General features: G+C 41.6%; 3 protein-coding genes across 3 annotated transcripts; 1 reads left to right on the forward strand and 2 right to left on the reverse strand.

Annotated features, from left to right (window-relative positions):
• The first annotated feature begins 2,530 nt into the window (after nucleotides 1-2,530).
• On the forward strand, nucleotides 2,531-13,265 carry tonsl (tonsoku-like, DNA repair protein). The gene is made up of 28 exons (XM_070920807.1): nucleotides 2,531-2,555; nucleotides 2,672-2,767; nucleotides 3,594-3,736; nucleotides 3,927-4,110; nucleotides 4,230-4,359; nucleotides 4,493-4,664; nucleotides 4,778-4,892; nucleotides 5,008-5,159; nucleotides 5,258-5,410; nucleotides 5,690-5,815; nucleotides 5,943-6,141; nucleotides 6,228-6,283; nucleotides 6,401-6,490; nucleotides 6,746-6,818; nucleotides 6,928-7,091; nucleotides 7,602-7,725; nucleotides 7,828-8,069; nucleotides 8,220-8,673; nucleotides 8,752-8,960; nucleotides 9,527-9,630; nucleotides 9,772-9,928; nucleotides 10,039-10,117; nucleotides 10,207-10,514; nucleotides 11,259-11,430; nucleotides 11,583-11,758; nucleotides 11,904-11,977; nucleotides 12,188-12,321; nucleotides 12,800-13,265. The coding sequence occupies exons 1-28, from the start codon at nucleotides 2,531-2,533 to the stop codon at nucleotides 12,994-12,996; spliced, it is 4,308 nt and encodes a 1,435-aa protein (XP_070776908.1). The 3' UTR covers nucleotides 12,997-13,265.
• A 955-nt stretch (nucleotides 13,266-14,220) lies between these two features.
• On the reverse strand, nucleotides 14,221-15,544 carry nkl.4 (NK-lysin tandem duplicate 4). The gene is made up of 5 exons (XM_070920460.1): nucleotides 15,496-15,544; nucleotides 15,322-15,407; nucleotides 14,728-14,805; nucleotides 14,496-14,650; nucleotides 14,221-14,328 (listed from the first exon to the last, which is right to left on the reverse strand). The coding sequence occupies exons 1-5, from the start codon at nucleotides 15,542-15,544 to the stop codon at nucleotides 14,253-14,255; spliced, it is 444 nt and encodes a 147-aa protein (XP_070776561.1). The 3' UTR covers nucleotides 14,221-14,252.
• A 1,244-nt stretch (nucleotides 15,545-16,788) lies between these two features.
• Nucleotides 16,789-21,302, reverse strand: LOC139297907 (uncharacterized). Its single transcript, XM_070920718.1, has 5 exons — nucleotides 21,258-21,302; nucleotides 20,739-20,805; nucleotides 19,398-19,498; nucleotides 18,407-18,490; nucleotides 16,789-16,977 (listed from the first exon to the last, which is right to left on the reverse strand). Exons 1-5 carry the CDS (start codon nucleotides 21,300-21,302, stop codon nucleotides 16,789-16,791), a joined length of 486 nt encoding a protein of 161 aa, XP_070776819.1.
• Between the last annotated feature and the right edge of the window lie 340 nt (nucleotides 21,303-21,642).

Consider the following 21,642-nt stretch of genomic DNA (forward strand, 5'->3'; position numbering starts at 1 on the left):
TTTCTCTGTTTTTTCTCAGGGGACTCACATTTGGGAATATTTTTGGACGCTCCAAAAAAAATGATTACAGGTTGATGTGTAAGCAAATCCAGCAGAAATAAAGTCAGCAGAGTTTTTAAACAAGATGCCTAAAAATCTACTAATTTAGAGGATATATAATATGGAATATTACACCAATAAAGCTGACAAACTGAAACTGACTTCTTAATATTTACAGTATTTTTCCTCTGTTTAGTCAGATGACGGATAAAGAAATACAGGACAACATGCATTTGATCCCAACTGATCACCACACACTTATAAATCTGCTTCAAAAAACTCAGAGGATAAATAATGGGTGAACGCACCAGAGGCTGCACCACTATTTGTCTGTCAAGGCATGCTGTCCATCTGAATAAGCCAATCAGAAAACGTCTCAGCGCTGACGTCACCGTCATCGAGGCCATGTGTCCCCCTTTCTTTTTTTTTTTCTTTTTTTTTTTTTAGCAGGCTGAACAGTTGGATTATAAGATCATGAATTTGGGTTAGCTCCATGGACGTCAATCTGAAAATTGGTGTAAGTAATGTTAGGCAGTGTTTGTGTTTCGGATTTGTAGATCCTTCTTTACACAAAATACTAACACCTTCTGACACACAGTAAAAAAACGTTTCTCAGGGGAGAGTCCAAGCAGATTTCTTTCAGCAGACGGAGGCCTATTAATGCAGGGAAATAAAAAAAAACAGGCAGTTGAGGAATAGATATAAAGTAAAGTATGACATACAATACATACATGTCTTTTGTACTTGTGACCACACTCAGCTTTCAAATGGCATCACAGCTTTACAGGTTGTGGAAAAAGTAAGCATGCTGTCACTACTAGATGGCAGAGAAAACCAGATTATTAGACTAGTTGCAGTTACTCTTTGGCTGATATCAATATTTGTGATAATCGATATACCGGCTTATTTTTTAACATAAATGCGACAACCTGAAAAGTCTGTACACTGTGACTTCTGCAGAAAATATGACTTACTTATTATTAGCATTTGCATTATCTAATGGTAACATTTCCTGCAGAAGATGCGTTGTGCAGACGTTTGAAAACGCTGAAGCACCCATGCATGACATTTCATAGAAGAAGAAGAAGGAGGAGAGAGTGGAGCGCTTATCTTTACAAACAAACAATTTTGACAAGGATCCCTTAAATTTGGTTATTAAACAATTGTGCCAAAGATATATACTGAGTGTAACCTTTTGAAAATAAACTGGGCAACTTTGTGCGTGGAACATATCTTTAATCTTATTACTTATTAGCCCACACATACATTCCTAAAAATATATGTCATATGCTAAAATCAGCTAATAATATTGACGATATATCGGTCGGTTTCTAATAACTATAAGGCACTACATTATCATTTTGATTTCCTACTCTGCCATTATTATGATAGATTTACATTTTTTTTCTATCAATCAAAAAAAATTATATATTATTTTCTATCTGTGCAATCACTTTATTTCCCTGGCAGGAATAGGCTACCAACAATAACCTTTCATTATTTTCAAAATGACAAAATAGAAATAATTATCTACCTTGCTACAAATTTTCCTCAATCTGAATTGATGTGACAGAGGGTTTAGACGTGATACTTTTCTTAAAAACTGGCTCAGGAATTAAAGGGAATCTTACCTCTTTCACCTTTTTACCTGACTGACTTGACTTGGCCCACATAGAGTAGACCAGGCAACGGGAACAAGCTACTCACTGTTACTTCTGTACGTGTTGTTTCAGTCACAGCACGTTAACATGCTCCCACAGTTTCACCTTAAGACCATAAACAATCGCTAGTTGTCAAACTGTAACAGAGAGGCACGAGCTTCTCCTGTGCTTATGATCCCTCCACTTGATGGCGTCACGTTCTGGCGTTAGCCAATGAGCGATCGGCTTTTTGTTGCTTTTGTGACAGGATGCCCTGAATTCAGTCTGTCAGACAGACAGGCAGGGACACTCTGTTCTCATGATGTACACTGTCAAGAAACATCAAGAAATCAAAAGCGTTATACTTAAGTGCTAGGTTGTAGCAGATGATCAGGGTTAAGGGCAGGGTTGGACACACGACCTTTTAATCCCAGTGATCGAGGCGGGATTTGTGCCTGAGAGGTTTACATCAGGGTAAAAACGAATCCAAGCTATTGGAGTGAAGTCATTGGCTTACGCTTTAGTGGCGGGGCATTGCAAAGTTTACTGAGGACTGATAGCTAAGGCGAAAAGATGTTTACTGAAATGTGTACTATGTAGCGCTGTTTGATGAGACGTCGAACACGATCGGATACCTCAATGACAGGGAGAGTGTTAATGGACAAGCAAACACGTGTATCAGTCATAATGAAGTGAAAAAGTTGGTTTGTTTGGCTCATTTATGACTTTGCAGTTGGCTTTCGTTCAGCTAGCGCTAAGCTAAAGTGACGCGCGCTGCGTTGTCATTTACTATCAGCTGTAAGTTAGCTAGCTGTTAGCTGTTAGCCACCAGTGCTCAGAGCTAAGCCGAGATGAGCTCTACACGGGAGATAAAACGTAAGCATAGATTTACTTGTACGGTGTTTGTAAGTTGAAAGTCGTGTGTCATTCCCGTTTGTTTCGATTGTTTACACTGTTAGTATTTAAACGTTGGCTGTGTGATTACTCTGCAGAGCTGCAGAAAGCAAAGAGCAAAGCGCAGAACAGCAACAACTTAAGAGAGGAAGCCAGCATCTGCAATCAGCTGGGAGAGCTGCTGTCCAAAACTGGTAAGTGTGTTTGTATAATGACTAGCATCAGGGTTGATAGTTGGTCCCATTGCTCTGCAGCTTGAAGCTGATCACAACATTGCATTTACTGTTGAAGGAGTATGTAAGTAATAGGAATCTGTGCAGGAGACATTTATTATGTACAATGTAAACACACAAATGGAGGTGATGTAAGTATACACAATTCGTGCATTTACAAACTATACATGAATTTAGCCACAATAAATTAATATAATGAGGGCCATGCGGGTGAGGTTGAAGTAGTTTTAAATCAGCAGCTTCGAACCATCATCTCTGCATAGATTTGAAGCTTCACACTCCTACACACCAGTGCCTGCTTCTTCTACTTCTTCTGATGTTGCCTTTCTGCCTCTTTATGGATTTAATCCCTCTCAGTGTGGAGTAACAGCAGTTGTTTAATCAATCCAGTTGTCCTCAAAACCACTATACAGCCGTCTTCTGCCCTCCCACACCACCTCCACTCTTATATTCTTTACACCAGTCCAAATCCCTACAAGCAATCATTTCCTGTCTCTCTGTCACATGTTTTGTTCATGCTACATGGACATGCTCTTTCTGTCGCTTGGCATTTATCACAATAAGCCTTCTAATGAGTTCCAGTAATATGAAGATTACTTTGTCCTATTCTAAATCCACTCTTTCATCCTCTTTCCTATTTCTTCCCCGACTTCACAACATACTAACTATATTTCGGATTCAATTTAAAGTCCTTTGTTTAAAGTCCTTTTTTTTCTATCTCAGTTTGGAAGTTTACTATTGACTTTTTTTGAGCCGTTTTGTCCTGTCTGGTCTTTGTGTATCTCAGGTGATTATGAGGCTGCCATTAGCGAGCACCAGCAGGAGTTGGCTCTCTCTGAGGTGCTAAACGATGTGATTGGACGAGCTGTGGCCAATCGTAAGATAGGAGAGTGCTATGCAGAGATGGGAAACATTGAGGCTGCTTTGACAGTGAGTAGATTGGTCTGCTTTATTCAAAATGCCTGAAAAATGCTTTTGTGGCTAATCAACCAATTCTTAAAACTCTTAACGTCAGTACTATAATGTTACAAATGTCAGGGACAACATGCAGGCTCATATCAAAACCCCACAAGGATGTTAAGAAAGCATGTAAGGGGTTGTATGTATTTTTCTTCTCCAGCACCAGCGGTGTCACCTGGACTTGGCCCGCTCCGTCAGAGATCATGCTGAGGAGCAAAGAGCGCTGGCCACTATTGGTCGAACCTACCTCTTCCGCTATGAATCAGACCAATCAAGGAATAGTTTAGAGCAAGCAGAAGATGCCTTTAGGAAGAGCCTCACCATTGTGGATGATCGCCTAGAAGGTCTGCACTGTTTGTCTATGTGCTTGTTTTGTCAGGATTTTGTGGAGCATTTTGAATTATCTAGTGCCTGTAGTTTTTGTATTATTTGTGCTAACATTTAAAATTGTTCTCACCTCCAGGGACTGTGTCAGGGCGAGAGATTAGTGAGATGAAGGCACGTCTCTTCCTCAATCTTGGTCTAGTCTGTGATCATCTGGGGGAGCCCAAACGTTGCAGCGAGTTTATCCGGCGAAGTGTCTTTATTGCAGAGTAAGCTAAACTAAACTATGCTTTATCTTAATGTAAAAACTCTGGTACTTACCTTTCTCTGACATTGCACAGCAGGGACATTTCATGAAGAATTAATTGTGCCTTCTGCATTCTCCATTCTTATCCTGTAAAGGAAGAGTCAGCTGCTGGAGGATCTCTACCGTGCAAACTTTAACCTGGGCAACATCTACTTCCGTAACGGTCAGAAGTCTAACGCTGTGCGCTGCCTTGAACAAGCCAAAGAGTGTGCGAGGAAGATCAAAGACAAGTTCAGCGAGAGCGAGTGCTTTCACTGCATTGGAAAGGTATGAAGTCACTCTTGAGAAAGATTTAGCAAATTAAATCAACCAACCAAATTTTCTGTTATTGTGGCTGTACATTGAGCAAATTTGTGCATCTCCATGATATTTATCCACAGGTGCAGCTGTCTCTGGGGGATTTTGTGGCGGCTAGACGATCTCTGAAGAAAGCTGTGATGCTTGGTTCCCAGCAGCCACTGGACAGACAGGCAGTGAAGAAAGCTTTCAAATATGGTGAAAGAGTGTTTTTGTTATCCACTCAGTCTTGTTGATTATTTGTTTTTAGTTAAAATATTTATTTTCACTGAGATGGCTGAGTTGATGGCATTCTTTGTTTGCATTTTTATAGCGGACCAGGGCTGTAAATTAGAGGAAGAGTTGGGGGAGGATCAGGGCAAAAGACTTGGCTCCCATCAGGCCGTGGGGCTGGCAGAGCAGCTGGGGGACCTTTACTGTAAGGTTGGCTGCTACAGCAAAGCTCTGGACGCATATCAAGCTCAGGTAAAGAATATCTGAATGTTTACTTTAGCACACATTATTCACATAATAGAATGTCAGCACACTTAATTATGTTAAGCTTTTTTGTCTATGTCGTGTAGCTAAAGGGTGCTGAGGTGCTGGGGAAGCCTGCCAGGGAGCTGGCGGTCATCCACGTGTCCCTGGCTGCGACCTACACGGACCTGAGACAGCACAGCAAGGCAGTGGAGCACTACAGACAGGAGCTGGCTTTACGACAGGGCAGCCCTACTGAGGTATACATGCACTACCTGTACCTTCACCCAACATTACTCTCTTTATAAATGGTGATATGATATTATCTGGATTTATGGATCTAGGTAGATCATGTTTGTAATATACAGTTTATTGAAAATCTCCAGCTGAATCACCCTCATGATTGTAGGAAAAGACCTGACTTAATAATTGAAACTAACATAATTTACACTATTAAAACATACAATAATATCTTTATGATGGATAATAAATCTTGATAGGTTGTCCATAATTTAATCACTTGTATGTGTCTGAATCAGGACTGTAGCACTTGGCTGAACATCGCAGCAGCTCAGGAGGAGAGCAGCTGTGCCGTCGAGGATATAGACAGCAGCTACAGTACGGCTTCAGCCTGCGCTCACAAGTCTGGGCAGGCCAGACTACAGGTGAGCTGGAACGAGCCACTGAAAGTCGTGAAAACCCATGTGCAATGTTAAAGAATAATTCTTTGACTTAGGATGTCTGAGAAGGGTTTAAAATCAGATGGATGAAGGCTCACTTTCCCTCCCCCAGAAACGTGTGTTGAGGCTCTGGCTGGCGTCCCAGAGACGACGTGGCTCATCGAAGGCTGACAACACTGAGGCAAGGCTGCAGGAACTGTGTGCTGCTGAGGGCTGGAGTCCAGATGGGAGCGACGGTGAGGAGGATGAAGACGAGGAGATGGACAACAGTGAACCTCTGGATGACAGTGACGTCGTTCTGTCAGACTCCGGTAGACTGCTCCCCTGACATCTCTGGACAAATGGATTCTAATGTTATTTTATTTTTGTCTTATATGACTTTTCATGTGGTTTCTAGATGACGATTTGGAGGGTTATGACAGGATGGTGTCAGGAAGGAGGAAGGCAGGAAGGGTGAGTCATGTATCAGTTGTCACTTCACACAAGCAATCATCTCATCTTTATATTGCATGTCTTACATCTTCAGTGTTTCACCCTCTGCCCCTTTTTCTGTCTATTTTCCTGCTTTAGTGGAACAAGAGAAATGAGAAGGGCGAGACGTCTCTGCACAGAGCTTGTATAGATGGAAACCTGAAGCAGGTCCAGTATCTGGTAGAACAGGTGAGAAAAAACAATAACAAACTTCCTGGACTTGAGCTTCTTGCCAAAGCTTGCTAGTTAGTAATATTTACTACACAAAAAAGATGTGATTCCATGTCACCTCAAGGAGAGAGACTATCTCTGCTTGAATCATTTATAAGAGGAGAAGTTCATGAAGATGAGAGAGTAAAAAAAAAAAGCTACCAACAGAAACTGTAACATCAGACAACCTGGGCTGTGTGATAATTAAGGATTTTTTGCTTGTCTGCATGTCAGGGTCACCCAGTGAACCCCAGAGACTACTGTGGCTGGACTCCCCTTCACGAGGCCTCCAACCACGGTCACTATGGTAAGTGATTTAAGATTAGCTGTATTTAACCTTGTTTAAATGTTTTTTTTTTTATGGAAATGAAAGAAAAATAACACTCATCCTTTTTGTCTCTCTTTTTCTCATTCAGATGTTGTAGCCGTGCTGCTGGAACGCGGCGCTAACATCAACGACCCTGGTGGTCCCTTATGTGAGGGAGTGACACCTCTCCATGACGCCCTCGCTTGTGGGAATTTAAAAGTCGCAAGACTCTTGGTGGAACGAGGGGCTTCTGTCACCCAACGCAACTCCAAGGTATGTGTGTGTCATTTGAGCCTCTGGTAAATTACAGGAGCTGGTTCTGTAATTTAAAGTAATTGGTTGTTTGAATCAGACCTGGTCCAGTTTTTTAAAAGACTAAATACAAAGTGGCGGGTGCTCACAGACACACGTTTTTTTAAAGGAGCCCTTCACTTAGATATTTTTAATGGCCAAAATTTGTTATTTCAGCCAAAATTGTAATTCATTAATATTGCCTACTGTAGCTTTAAATGTAATTTGCTCCACGGTTTGAATTTTCCCTATTAATTCTTTCCAGTCATGGATGCATGGACATGATTTCTGTAACCATAAATAAGAGGTTCCTGAAATTTGTTTTCAATTTCTGTAAAAAAAAACCTGAACCAGCAATTTTTCTGAAAAACAGTTGGTAATGAGGTCGGGTTAAAATCATTGACCCATCACCCCACCTCCCCTGGAAAAATAAAATCCCATCCAGAAGGGGCTAATGTGTGCATCTATCATGTCTTCATCATCCTCCTTCAGGGTGACACCGCCATGGACACCCTGCGTCAGTGGCAGAGGACGTACAGCAGAGAGTTGGACCGGGACACCAAGCAGGAGTGCGTCGCTACAGAGAGACTGCTGAGGAAGGCGCTCGCAGGGGGAGGTGAGGCCTTTTACATCGTCATACCACTTTAGCCTCGGTTTGCCTTTTAAGTATCCTTTCAAACACTGTTTTTCCCCCCCCACTTATCTCTTTCTAACACAGTGCCCGCTGCTCCAGCCCCAGCCAAGCCTTTCGATGCCCTGCAGGACAGCCAGCTGTTTGATGCTGAGAACTCAGAGCTGCTGTCGTCCTCTGGAGGGGGCTGTTCTCTTAGCCAAGACTGGCCCCAGACCAACAGTAACTCAGAGGTGAAGGCAGTACCTGCCAGCCCCAAACGGTGGCAGAGCAACGGCTCAACACAGCGTCACAGAGCCAGAGGAACAGAGGCTGCTGTCCTATATGGGGTAAATGCTTATTTATACACAGATAAAATACTTACATACATCATTTCTTATTACAAATGGTTTTGGATTCAGTGAGATTATACAAACTATTTTCTTCTTTAATTCTTTAGATTAAAAATCACATGATTTGTATGTATATGTATTCTTTAGAATAACAGCAGCTCCTCAGACGACAGCGACTCTGACTGCCCTGTCAGTCCTCTCCGTCCCGTCCGCCCTAGACACACGAGTCAAAAGGAAGTTCCCCCAATCAAGGAAGCCAACTCGATCCCCAGCTCCGGGCGAGAAAGTGTCAGGGAGGCTCCTGCGCCATCTGTCTTTGCTCGAGAGGAGTACCACAGTGCCATCCGAGGCCTAGGCAGCGCCAAAACTCGTCTCCAGGGTCTCTCACAGCCTCAGTTCTCCAGCACACCTGCTGTTTCATCCAGCAACATATCAGCTCTGGTTCCCGAGGAGGAGTATGTGGCCGATGACTGGTTGGAGGAGGATTTGGAGGAAATGCAGCCAAAGAAGAAGAGGAGGCTTCGAGTGGAACAGAATGGGATGAGAGGGGAGGGCACCGTCTTGTCTGCAGCAGCGAGAGGTCAAAACACGGTCTGCAGAGGTAACTTTTCTTTTTATTCTATTTTACTCCACATTTCTTTGCTTGTTTTACCTTCATTTTGCTCTTCTTCTCGTTCAGGTCCTGCAGTTCCTTCGTCCTCCAGCAGGAGTCTCTCTCTGAAAAAAAACGGCTCTCTGAAGCCTCACCAGGTCAAAATGACTCAGATGCCCGGGATGGTCAGGTTGGGCAGACGAGAGGTCAACAGGTCACACAGCCCCACAGTTACAGACGATGACGACATGAGACCGCAGACGCCTCCGCCTCTGTCCCAACAAATGCACATGCAGGTGGGGAAAAACCTCAGTATCCTCCCTTTTTCTTCTAGTTTCAAATGGAGTCAGATACACATACACATAACAGTCTTATTTGGCTTGGATAAAGGTTATGTACCTATAAAATGACTCATTTCCAGTTGAAAAGAGTCAAAGTCAAAATTCAGAGAGAGGGATTTCACATTACTTATTCAGGACAACGTTGACTGCTGCTAGACAATTATTAATGTTTCACCATCACGAGGAGCCATAACTGGAACTTCATTTCTCAGGAATCTGTCTGTGGTCTTGATTAACTTCAGACAGTGATGAACGTGGTGGTAAATTAGATAGAAAGAGAGATGATCAATAAGGTAGTGACTGACTTGACATTATAACTTTGCAAGAGTCATACTGCACAGTTTCGGTTTCAGCATTTGCAGGTCTTGGTTTTGATTTAATTTCAGAATTTTGGTTCAGCAATATATATTTGAAGGTCGTCACGTCAGGATAATATGTCCCTAAAATGAATAGTCTCTCTTTGAAAGAAGCCTGTCTGTTTTGCTCATATGTGTGTTTTTTAATTTGTCAATTTATTTCAGCCTCCAGCTCAAACTTTAGCCCCCATGCCCACATTGCTGCCTCCACCAATCAGAATGAGGGTCAGAGTTCAGGAAGATGTTTTCCTCATCCCAGTTCCACAAAGGTTGGTACATGAATGACATTGTTAAACCTATGGCTACAACAGCAGCACCAGTGATTTAACAGTTTAGGCTCTGAGGAAACATACTGGTGTTTTTGCATGTTTTTATTCATATACTCTCCTCTTCACCCCACTGTGCTCCAGTGAGGCAGACTCCTGCACTGTGTCGTGGCTGTGTGAGCAGGCCGCTCAGCGTTACTACCAGAAGTGCGGCCTCCTGCCTCGCCTCTCGCTGCAGAAGGAAGGTGCTCTGCTCTCCCCGCAGGACCTGCTGCTGGCTGTCCTGCACACCAATGAAGAGGTGAGGCCAGATGGAGGACAGGCATTAATAAAAGTGCCTTCATAAAGATTAACATTAAGATTACCTGTTTTCATCGGGACAGAATTATAATGGTGTGTGTTATGTTGTAGGTTCTGGCTGAAGTTTGCTCCTGGGACCTCCCTCCTCTCCCTGAACGCTACAAGAAGGCCTGTCACAGCCTGGCAGTGGGTGAGCAACACCCACAAATACATACAAACACAGGCATACACATTTTCATAACCCATCCTGGAGCATGGCATCTCTTCATCTCCCTGCAGATGAGAACAAGCGTGTCACCCGGCTGTGCGAGGTGCAGGATGGGAGCTCCTCTGTGTCAGTGTGTGGCCTCAGCTTGGCCCCCTCTTCCCTCAACCCGCTCCTTCGTGCCCTGAAACTGCAGGCCAGCCTCATCGAGCTGCGTATTTCCGGCAACCGTCTCTGCGATAATCTTCTCCCCGAGCTGGTTGCCACAACAATCACCATGCCTCGGCTTCGGCTGCTGGACGTTTCTGCCAGTCACATTACAGGGGAAGGGCTGGGGAAGGCTGTAGATGCTTTAAAGGGACAGAGCCACCCTGCGTTTCCGGTAAAGAGCCCAGCTGGACGAGTCTGTTTATATTCCACCAGCTGTCATCAGTGTTTCCTCTGTGATTTCATACAGCTCGGCAGCTTTTAAAATCAATTTGGTCCCATAACTGTCACTGTTTGGATCCAGACTGTGTTGAAAATTGACATTGTAGTTGGTTGAGATTATATACATTTATATTATAGTAACTTTAAAGGGTAAATTCAGCCTAAATCACACTCAAACGTATTTTCTCACACTTTTTACTCTTAGCTGTGCAGATATTTATGTGATTTCTTTTGTCTGACTCTGCCTCTGAAACTTCTGCCACAAAAAATACAATGTAAGATAGTTAAAACTAGATATCTCAGAATCTCAAAAGATTTTTACCCACACACTGAATTCAGGTGTTTCATGATAAGGCAGTCAAATGTTTTATTATTATGTTAAGGCTGCAGAAGCCGAGTTTGATTGGAGTTGTTTCCCGGCAATTCACAGTTGTCTGGTAAAGAAAAAGCAAAAAAATTTTTCTTTCTCATATTTTGCTCATGAAAGCAGTTTAAGTGTGACAGTCTTTATCTGAAGTTCGTTTAGTGTGACTTGTCACCGAAACAGCCCTTCCCAGTGTCACAAGCCACAGACACAGTCATCTCACACTTTTTCCATCATATGTGAGAATGACTGCTCCACCATTTAATATAAATTTACTTGAATGGAGAATTCACTCTCACGCACATTTCTGTGTGTGGTCGTCCCCCCTCGCAGTGCCTGGAGGAGCTCAACCTCAGCATGAACCCGCTGGGGGACAGTGTGTCCGAGTCCCTGTCCTGTCTGCTGTCCTGCTGCCCTCTGTTAGCCAAGCTGTCCCTGCAGGCCTGTGGCCTCACTGCTCGCTTCCTACAGCAGCATCGACTGCTGCTAGCCAACGCTCTGACAGGTAACTCTTTCACAGGCAAGAGGGTCGGCGCTTTCTTTTTCCTGGGATGGATGGATAAAGTTGTGTTTGCTTTGATTTTAGAGCCTGTGATAAGCAGAATCAATAAAGGGGTTTAAAATTAGTAAATAAATTAATATCCTCTGGTCTTTCAGGCACGGGCCACCTGAAATCAGTGTGTCTATCCCACAATGCACTGGGCTCCACCGGCTTCGAGCTGGTGTTGAAGACGCTGCCTCTCCACTGTCTCACACACCTGGACCTGTCTGCCGTCCGTAGGGGTCCTGCAGAGTACCCGCCGCTCGAACACCTCACCAACGTCCTGTCACAGGTACACACACACAAATCATGTTCTGCACACAAACTATTTGATATACAAATATCATTCATGTGTTGATTTATTGAGATGTCAGAATGTAACTGTGCCTGCAGTACAGTACAAACAAAGTATTAAAAACATTTGTCTTTCCTTGCAGGACGAATGTTCACTGACCCACCTGAGTCTGGCAGCAAACGGGTTGACGGACAGCAGCGTAGCCACCTTGGCCAGGTGTGTCTGTGTGTGTGTATTTTTCTGTGAGAACATGCAAGGTTCCCATTGATGGTGTAATGATATTATTTTGCTATCAGTGATGGCATTTTAACTTGGATGAAATCACAAGAATCCTAAATGAAAGAGAGAAAGAGCTCTTGGTTGTCATCCGTTGTTTTGCGTCTGCAGTTTTCACTTTCTCTATAAAACTCTTTGCCCCCCCCCCAGGTGCCTGCCTTCATGTCCGACTCTGGTGAGTCTGAACCTGTCAGGAAACCCGTCCATTACCTCAGCAGGACTTCACAACATCCTGATCTCTCTCAGAGAAGCGTGTCGACCTTTGACCCTTCTAAACCTTCAAGGTACGTGTGTGTGTGTGTGTGTGTGTGTGTGTGTGTGTGTGTGTGTGTGTGTGTGTGTGTGTGTGTGTGTGTGTGTGTGTGTGTGTGTGTGTGTGTGTGTGTGTGTGTGTGTGTGTGTGTGTGTGTGTGTGTGTGTGTGTGTGTGTGTGTGTGTGTGTGTGTGTGTGTGTGTGTGTGTGTGTGTGTGTGTGTGTGTGTGTGTGTGAAGTTACAGGTATCAAAACACATTTTGTGTTTCCTTGAGGTTTAATGAAAGTGCTGAATGCGTTGTCCTCCTCATAAAACATTTATAGAGCCAATTTTATTTGGAGGAATTTAAAACCAACATTATTTACATCAACAACAACAGCATCAACAAGGGTGTGCTAAAATAGGCTACGGCTAGATTTGGATGCTAAATCTTTTTTTGTGAAGGAAAGAACACCGAACAGTATCGAGTATACGCTTTGAATTTCTGCATGTTGCCTCGCCCTCACAGGTTGTCAGGTCTCAGGCCCCTGGGACAGTGCAGGTCTGGATGGTTTGTCAGAGCTGGTCAAGGATCTCCGTCTCTGCTCTCAGGGACTCAACAAGCTGGACCGGCAGGCCTTAGAGCAGAGCTGGGACAGTCGGTCACGTGGACTCTTCATTGACCGAAAAGGCAAGTGCCTGCTCTCTGCTGCAGCCTCCTCGTGAAGAGGGGAAAAACAAAACATGCTTCAGAGATGATTGCGCGTCTTAATCACTGACACTAGTGCTACTGTGCTACTCTTTTAAGGTTTTGTTCAGTTAGCAGTGATAACTTTAATCTTCAAAAGGAGCAAACTGCACAAAAAAAATATAACCAGTGACATGGCATCCACGGGAAGTCTGTGTAAATAGCTTACATGTTTCATGTGATTTTGTACGCCTTATTTATGTGTATCTGTCTTAAGTGCTTAAAGAGAGTTTATGTTGGCAGTGTGTTTGTGTCCTCAACCCACTGAAGTATTAAAAAAAAAAACTATTAAAGTGACTCATGATGCTTTTGTCAGTCATGTCTATAAAGGAATTCTTTCTGGTTCATATAAATCTATATCGAATAGATTCTACATAAAATCTGCTGTCCCTTCTCTCACACACACACACACACACACACACACACACTGCTAAACGTTGCCCTCTTCCGTCTTCACATATGCAGCTTTGCCTGCTGGAGTTTTGCAGGGTGGTTGGTAGGAGGGTCTTTATTTTTACTCAATGTTAATGTGTGATTTGGCTCAGCAAGAGCCTCGTTGTGTTAGCTTTGAAGTCGCACCATAAATATTGTTTTTTGACCTTGAAATGTAGCTGTCATCCTGTCGATGTTTTTTATTTTTAAGGTTTGTAAAAAAGTTTCAAAGCCCAGTGTTTTCTCTGTGAAATTTCCTGTGTGTGTGTGTGTGTGTGCGTGTAACTGAAGTGAAAGAGTTAATCATCAGAATTGGAGTTGGAGGTTTTCACAGGGTTAGGGTTAGGGTTAGGGTAGCAGATGCAATTGGCAATTAGATGCAATTTTAAACTGACACTGTGTCCAGCCCGACAAAAAACATTCATAAAATTTGAAATGCAAACATTTATTGATATCATCTGTGCACAGATACAGAAATGGAAATCAACATTAAAGTCAGTACAAAGTGAAAAAGATTGCAACACAAAGTAAAAGTAGTGGCAAAAGAAAAGCTTGTGGTTTATGTTTTTCTTACAGATTTAATTATTATCCGTGCAGTCAATGGTCCATATATAAAAAATGGAAATGGAATTAAATTCCAAAGTTGTATTTTTCTGTCCAACCTTCCACAAATAAAAAATTAGAAAAACTCCAAAATCTTAATTATTCATTAATCTGACGAACAAAAAAATTAATTTTAGAAAATTTTAGAAAATTTTCATTTGTATTTGGAAAATTTAACTGGCTGACACACAACGTCACGTCAGGGATATTGATTCATCTCAATGTGTGAATCCTTGTCGCTTGGATGAAAGAGCAGGTCCAACACGTCCTTTGGCCTAAAGAGAGCACATCAGAACAACAAGGAAAGATCAAAATAATTCAAATGTACCAGAGCATAAAAGTAGCAATACCACACTATAAAAATACTCCTGCATTCAAACTTATCAGTATTACCGACAATGACATGAATTGAAATCTATCTAAATGTAGTGAGGTAACTCACTTGCAGGCTCCAGCGTTGACGCAGATCGTCCTCACGTCGTCGGTGGTAGTGAGCTCCTCGACTAACTCTCCGAGGTGTGCCTTCACAAATTTGCTGCACAGGCGTTTAAGGAGGCCGATTTTGTCGCAGACGGACATCAACTTTGATGTCAGACTCTGTGGGAGCAGAAATCAGGTTATCGCTCCTACAATGCACCGACTACATCATCAGGCTTACTGAGCTCTTCCTTTACCTCTGCTGTGGCGTTAGGTCCAATGGTTTTCTTCACCTTGTTTAAAGCCCACTTGCACGCCCAGCATACACCTGGAAGCTGCAGGTGAAAGTGACACGTGCTTTTAATACTCAACATTATATAACTATATCAACTATAACTATAACGCCACGTGTTAAACTTCTGTAACTGGTTCAACTGGTGGCAATATAATACAATATAACTATACAGAATAACATTCACATTGCTGACATACATTAATAAACACTTAAATGTGTCCTTATATCTGCTCACAGCCACATTATATTGTGTTATAAATAGTATAAATATGTTATAAATAGTCTATATATTGCTTATAAATGCTAAATAGGGGTTTCCAGCTCCTTTAACCATCTCATGACCCCTCAGATTTATCTTGTGACCACTAGAGGGACCTGACCCTAAGGGTTAGTTAAAACCTGCAGAATGAGTACTTTTACTTTTGACAATAGTACATTCTGCTTCTGTATTTTTAATGAAGTGAATGAACATGAAATATGTGACGCTTCGTTAATAGTCTAACATTTTGTCATCTGATATTTGAAGATGAATGCTGGACTATCAGAACCACGTTACCTTGCCGGCCTCCACGGAGACTTCCACTTCCACCTGCTCGTCATCATCAATGTTGACCTTGAAGCTTCTCCCGTGGACCGTCCACACTGTGAAGAGACAAAACACAAGATGCTGATGTACACTTTAAATGATAAAGGCAATGTTGTAGAATCTAACACATTCTGCAAAACGCACCTGAACATGTCACCAGGACGCACACAAGGAGGACTGAAGAGGTTTCCATTGCTGGCAGTGAGCGGTGGTGGTCTTTGAGTGTCTGGTGATAACACACCTTTTATACACAGCAGAGGTGAGGGGGCCCAGTCAGCAACAGTCGAGCAACAAGCCTTGCACGGAAATTCAAACCACAACCGGTGTGTGGTCACATTCTGAAGCTCTCCTGTGGTTTTGAGGCGACCAACACTACCCACTTATCTAGGCTGTCATCTTTTCCTTTCATTACTGAGTAGCGTGTAAGGAAATGATGTGTTGAAGTCGCAGTGTTTGTGCCACACTTTGACAAACAAGACTAAGACTGTACCGCCATGCTGGCAGCTCTGGGAGGCTGTAGTAACACCTGTGCTTTGAGCTAAACATGCTAACGTTTGCCTACTAGCACTAAACACAGTACAGCTGAGGCTGAGGGGGGTGTCATTAGGTTTGCAGGTTTTTAATAAGAGACCAAAGTATTGCATGCAGCCTAATGGTTAAGGTGCATACCACACAACACCAGCACGCAGATCGATTGCAGCTGAGGACCTTTGTCGGTGTCTCTCCCTGTGTTTCCTGTCTCTGTCGACTGTCTAAATAAAGGCCAAAAAATAATCTTGTAACAAAAAAGGAACGTATTAGAAGAGCTAAAATTTTTGACCTGTTAGTAGCACTAGGGTAAAAGTTAAGGGATCACCTAAGTTAAATTGTGAAAAAAATTGTTCCTGAGAGGGACCTGATTATCTCTACCGAATTTCAAGGCAATCCTTCCAATGTGGACTTTATGGTGGTGCTAGAGGAAAAGTCAGAGGATCAGTACATTCAGTGGGTTTTATCCTTTACTTTTCTTGGCCTTTATCGGCCAAAAATCTAGTAAGTGCACCTTGAGTTAAAGGAATTGAGTAGATCGATACCACTCTCATGCCTGTATGGTAAATATGAAGGTACAGCCAGCAGCCGCTTAGCTTAGCTTAGCATAAACACTCTGCTGGCCGCCTTGCAACCTCAAGGTAACGACAAGACTCCATGTTTTCATTTACTGATATGCATATTTAAATAAAAATTGTTTTACTTCTTTACTAACATTGATTCCATTTATGCTTTTAAAAGCAGAGTCGATGTCTGAAGATAATCTACAACTACATAAGTCAGTAATGAAAAGAATTACATCCATATATGAGCTTTATTGCAAAAATACAACAACAAGCACACAGGAAATAAGTTGAATCATTACTCGTACACCTCAGTCCATTGTGTGACAGAGATGCATTGTGTGTACTATTGATAGACAGGTTTATTCCTCTTGCAGAGTTTCAGTTTAACACATATTGTACATGGAGACCCGAGGGTTGCTATGGCGTCAATCAGTTTGTTTTTGAACTTTCTGACGATCGTCTTGCAGGCAGATCTGATGAGTCGACATTTCACTCGATTGCAGACGTTGTTCAGCAGCTGCCTGATTTTTGCCTTCAAGTAAAAACAAGCAAAACATTTGACTAAGTAGCACATAAAATGGAAACCTTTTTTTATTCAGTAACGGTGAGGTTGATGGACTGATTAATTATAAAAGCATCTTCAAATCAGAAGAATAAATGTTTATAAAGCAAAATATACTGTCTGATGTTTGCTATACCGAACTACTCAGATTGTCCTTTTGCAAAGAAATAAAAGCAGATGAAGATAACAGATCCCTCACTGAGATGACTGTAACGGATCAAATCATAATTCTTATTAAAACCCCACGTAAACCCACAACCCATCAAAAAAATCCAATTCAATTTATTAATTTACAGCAAAAACTTCACAAAGAAAAAAATAATAAACAATGTCTGTTCTCTCCGATATCTTTCCTGTAGACAGTTCTTGTCAAAGTTTTCAGCTGATGACCCCTTTAAAATGAAGCTCTATCTGCTTGAGACCCTTCATCACGGGTTGTGGCCTCAGTGTAGACGTGTACAGTTGTGAGCAGTTCAGAATTCCACAAGAAAAATAACAAAAATTAGATGAAAGCTTTAGGAAATAAAAATAATTCCTGCTGTAGAGCATATGATAACTTGAATGTATACTATATGTAGACTTTGTTTACCCAAAATGCGTCCAAAATGTGTTATTTGTCATTATTCCAAACTTTATCTCCAAAAACTCCCAAACCCTCCTCTACAGGGGGACATTTTTGGGCGCCATAACAAAATCAACGGGAGCTTTGGAGTTAATCAGTGAACACAGTGAGCATATTTAATTTATCATTTATTTATACATCCTAATTAATTCATACATCATGTAGAGACAAGCTAAGAAAACCAATAGAAAGCGTTGATGTGGAGCTTTCACACACACTCTCTCACTGTCTGTAGAACATAATGAATAAATAAATAAATAAATTTTTACAACTTTGAATTATCAGTATTGTCAGTGGTTTACAGGCATACATATACTTTCAATGAAAAAGGAGCAAAAACGCGCGTACATTAAAAAAGACTGTATTATAGTTTTATTTCTTACATTTTTCTGCTGTATTTGTGTATATAAATAGTATTTTTTTGCAAGCATGAACTGTATAACATTTTGAGTGATTATCACTTAAGATTTATATATTTTTATAGGCATATATTATCGTATATGTTGGGTTCCTGGCACTTTTAAAGTTGTTAAATTGACAAAATCCATGCATGTGGGGTAAGGACAGTTTAATTGGTGCTAAACATAAACAAAATTGAATGCATAGAGTGTCGGCATAAATAAACTAAACGGACCCTGGACTCTGGAGGGTTATTAAACGCTTTCACTATAGAAAAATGTGAACACAAGAGTCCAGTGAGAGTTCATCATTTGAATTTGGTCAGGGAGCCTCAGTCAGGCTATGAATATACCAAAAAACGTATTTTGGATTCATTACCTTTGAACGATCACCACCTATTTTCTGCTTCACTTTGGACACGATGGATTTACAGGCACGACAGGAGCCTGGGAAAGCTCCATCCTGCAATATCTGATATGAAAAAAGGTTTTACTTCATTCAAAGAAAGAATGATAAGAAAGAAGATATGTTTTGATATAATATCAACATCATATACATACTATATGGACAAAAGTATTGCGCCACTCCTCTTAATCATTGAATTCAGGTGTTTCATTCAGTCCCATTGCCACAGGTGTATAAAATCAAGCACCTAGCCATGCAGTCTGCCTTTACAAACATTTGTGAAAGAATGGGTCGTTCTAAAAAGCTCAGTGAATTTGAACGTGGTACTGTAATAGGATGCCACCGTTGTCAGTTCATGAAATTTCTTCTCTCCTAGATATTCCACGATCAACTGTAAGTGGTATTATTGCAAAGTGGAAACGTTTAGGAACCACAGCAACTCAGCCACAAAGTGGCAGACCACGTAATGTTACAGAGCGGGGTCGCCGAGTGCTGAGGCGCATAGTGTGTAAAAGCCACCAAAGCTCTGCTGACTCAATAACTGCAGAGCTCCAAACCAGCTCTGGCATTAATATCAGCACCAAAACTGTGTGCCGGGAGCTTCATGGCATGGGTTTCCATGGCCGAGCAGCTGCATGCAAGCCTTACATCACCAAGCACAATGCCACTAGACTCTGGAGCAGTGGAAACGTGTTCTGTGGAGTGACGAATCACGCTTCTCTATCTGGCAGTCTGATGGACGAGTCTGGGTTTGGCGAATGCCAGGAGAACGTTACCTGCCTGACTGCATTATGCCAACTGTAAAGTTGTGTAGGTGGCCCAATACTTTAGTCCATATAGTGTATGTTGTCATGTAGTCAAGAGTCATGTAGTAGCATGTTGACACAGCACGTCTAAACAGGAGAAGAGGGCTGACGTTTTCTCTTGAAATTCATCAGGTTGTGTTTGTGACATATTGTCTCACCTCCTCTGTACGACGGTCTGCTCTCTCCCTCACATTGTGTTTTGACTCAGATGGAAAATCCTCCTCCTCTTCAGTTTGGACCTCCAGAGACTTAACAGTAGCTGAAAATAAAATATGTCTCAGAATATACTTTACTTAGAAGGAAAATGGGGTAAATAATGTTGTTTTCTTACTTGCGAAGAGCAGGAGGAGAGCAATGGTGATGGCTGTCATCCTCAGAGCTTTCTGCAGCTTCTCCTTCTGTGGCTTTTCATGCCGTTTTAAAGCTTCTGCTCAAACACGTCTCAGCACTTTTCTTGCCACAAGTGTAGTGGCACTTGCAAAAGTCAAACACTGCGTTTTTTAAATGCTTTGCAAAGCAGTATTTAAAATCTACTTTTTAAAAGAAACAAATGCAGATTTGTTTGATTTTATACCCCAATGAACCCGTTATTGCACAGAAAAAAAGTATATGACGTATTATTTACCCTTCCCATCTTCTTAAAAATCCCAGTTTAGTGCACCAAAATGTGAGGATACTGTTGTGAGAGAGACCTGATCAACACATGACTTTCATGTGACGTGTTTCCAGACAACGATGAACAATCCTCAGAAGGACTTCATTACACAACTGGAATGAAAAATAAGTTAGTTTAATCCTGAATTTGAACAGTTTTAACAGTAAACAAGCTCAGGCAGTGGGCTATGTTTGTGATTCGAGGGTGCAAAGTCCCCAGTGCAGTCAGATCCACCTGTGAGCTCACTGAGCATGTCAACTGACTTCTTCTTTTTCTTTAAGACTTTCTTTGTAGCCAATGATTTCTATTCATTACATCATCTGATGTCTAATACACAAATCTAGACTAATGTCACCAGAGTCTCTGTTTTGAAACGTCAGATTAGCAACATGAGACTGAAAGGGAGAGCGAGTACATGGATGTGTGCTGTCAGTGGAACATCCTCACTTCCCTTTGACAGTTTAAACCCTACAAGTACATTGTTCCCATCCAATTGTAACTTTTAATTATTTGCCAGGTTATATTTGTTTTATAGGTATTTTATCTTTTATCTTTTAAAAGTAACAAGCAAATAAGAGAAAAATGTTGTTTTGTTTGTTGTGTTTTTAAGTGAGCTACCATAGCATTAGCCTAAAGTTGAATAGACTTTAAATATCTTACCATCAGTGTATGTAAGGAAATGAGAGGAAGAAACGCTGCATGAGTATGAAAACAAACAGCTTCCTTTATTGCAAAGGCAAGAACACATTGTAAAATCAGAACTTCGTCTGTAGTGTCTACACACAAGGAGGTGTTTTTTTAATGCAGAGTTTCCCTTTTTTGCACACAGTTTTGGGATCTTCACCATCAGCTACGACCTCACTCAGTTTGTCTTTGACCTCTCCGGTGATCTTCTTGCAGGCGGCCTCCACCTTATGATGGGGACACTGGTGTGATTCATGGTGTTCAATCAGTATATATCTCTAAGGGTCCAGTGGATTATTCCACCCCACCAAAGAAATCTTCATATGAACAACAATTAACTACAATTAAATAATTTACAAAAATACATAACTTAGAAACACTTGAACACTGTCATTCTTAAGGAACTTTACTATTGACCCAAACACCCCAAATATGGTATTATGTCCACAAAATGAGTTATTTGTCATAATCCTAAAGCTTATCTATGACAAAATCATTTTTGAGTTCTCTAACTAAATTAAGGAGCGAAAAAATGAGTGAAAATGAATGTTTGGGTCTGACTTAGTTAGCTTATGCAATGAGGAAGGGGCTCTTCATTTAATTTATTTTATGATGCTGCACTTCATTACCTTAGAGGTGTCATCGCCCATCTTCTGCTTCACTTTGACAATAGACTTACAGCCACTACAAAGATCTTGCAAACCTCCATCTTGCAAACCTCCATCTTGCAATATCTGACACAAAACAAGTTTGTTAATGAATGATAAAACTGATCAAATGTTAATGAATGAAAGTATCAACTTCTTCAGGTTGTGTTTGTGTGCGTCATCTCACTTCCACTGCATGATGGTCTGCTCTCTCTCTCTCTCTCTCTCTCTCTCAAAGAGCGATGTTGAAGGCCGGACTCATGGTTGTTCTTGCTGTTTTGTCAGAGCTGACTTCCGCTACTCCTTCGGCATTTTATGCCGTTTGTTAGCTTCTGCAATTTGATTCTCAGCCACATGCATCAGCACTTGCCTGCAAAAGTCAAACACAACGTTTTTTAATGTTGCACCAAACAATTA

This window comes from Enoplosus armatus, chromosome 15 (assembly GCF_043641665.1).
Source record: "Enoplosus armatus isolate fEnoArm2 chromosome 15, fEnoArm2.hap1, whole genome shotgun sequence".
NCBI classification, from domain to species: Eukaryota; Metazoa; Chordata; class Actinopteri; order Centrarchiformes; family Enoplosidae; genus Enoplosus; species Enoplosus armatus.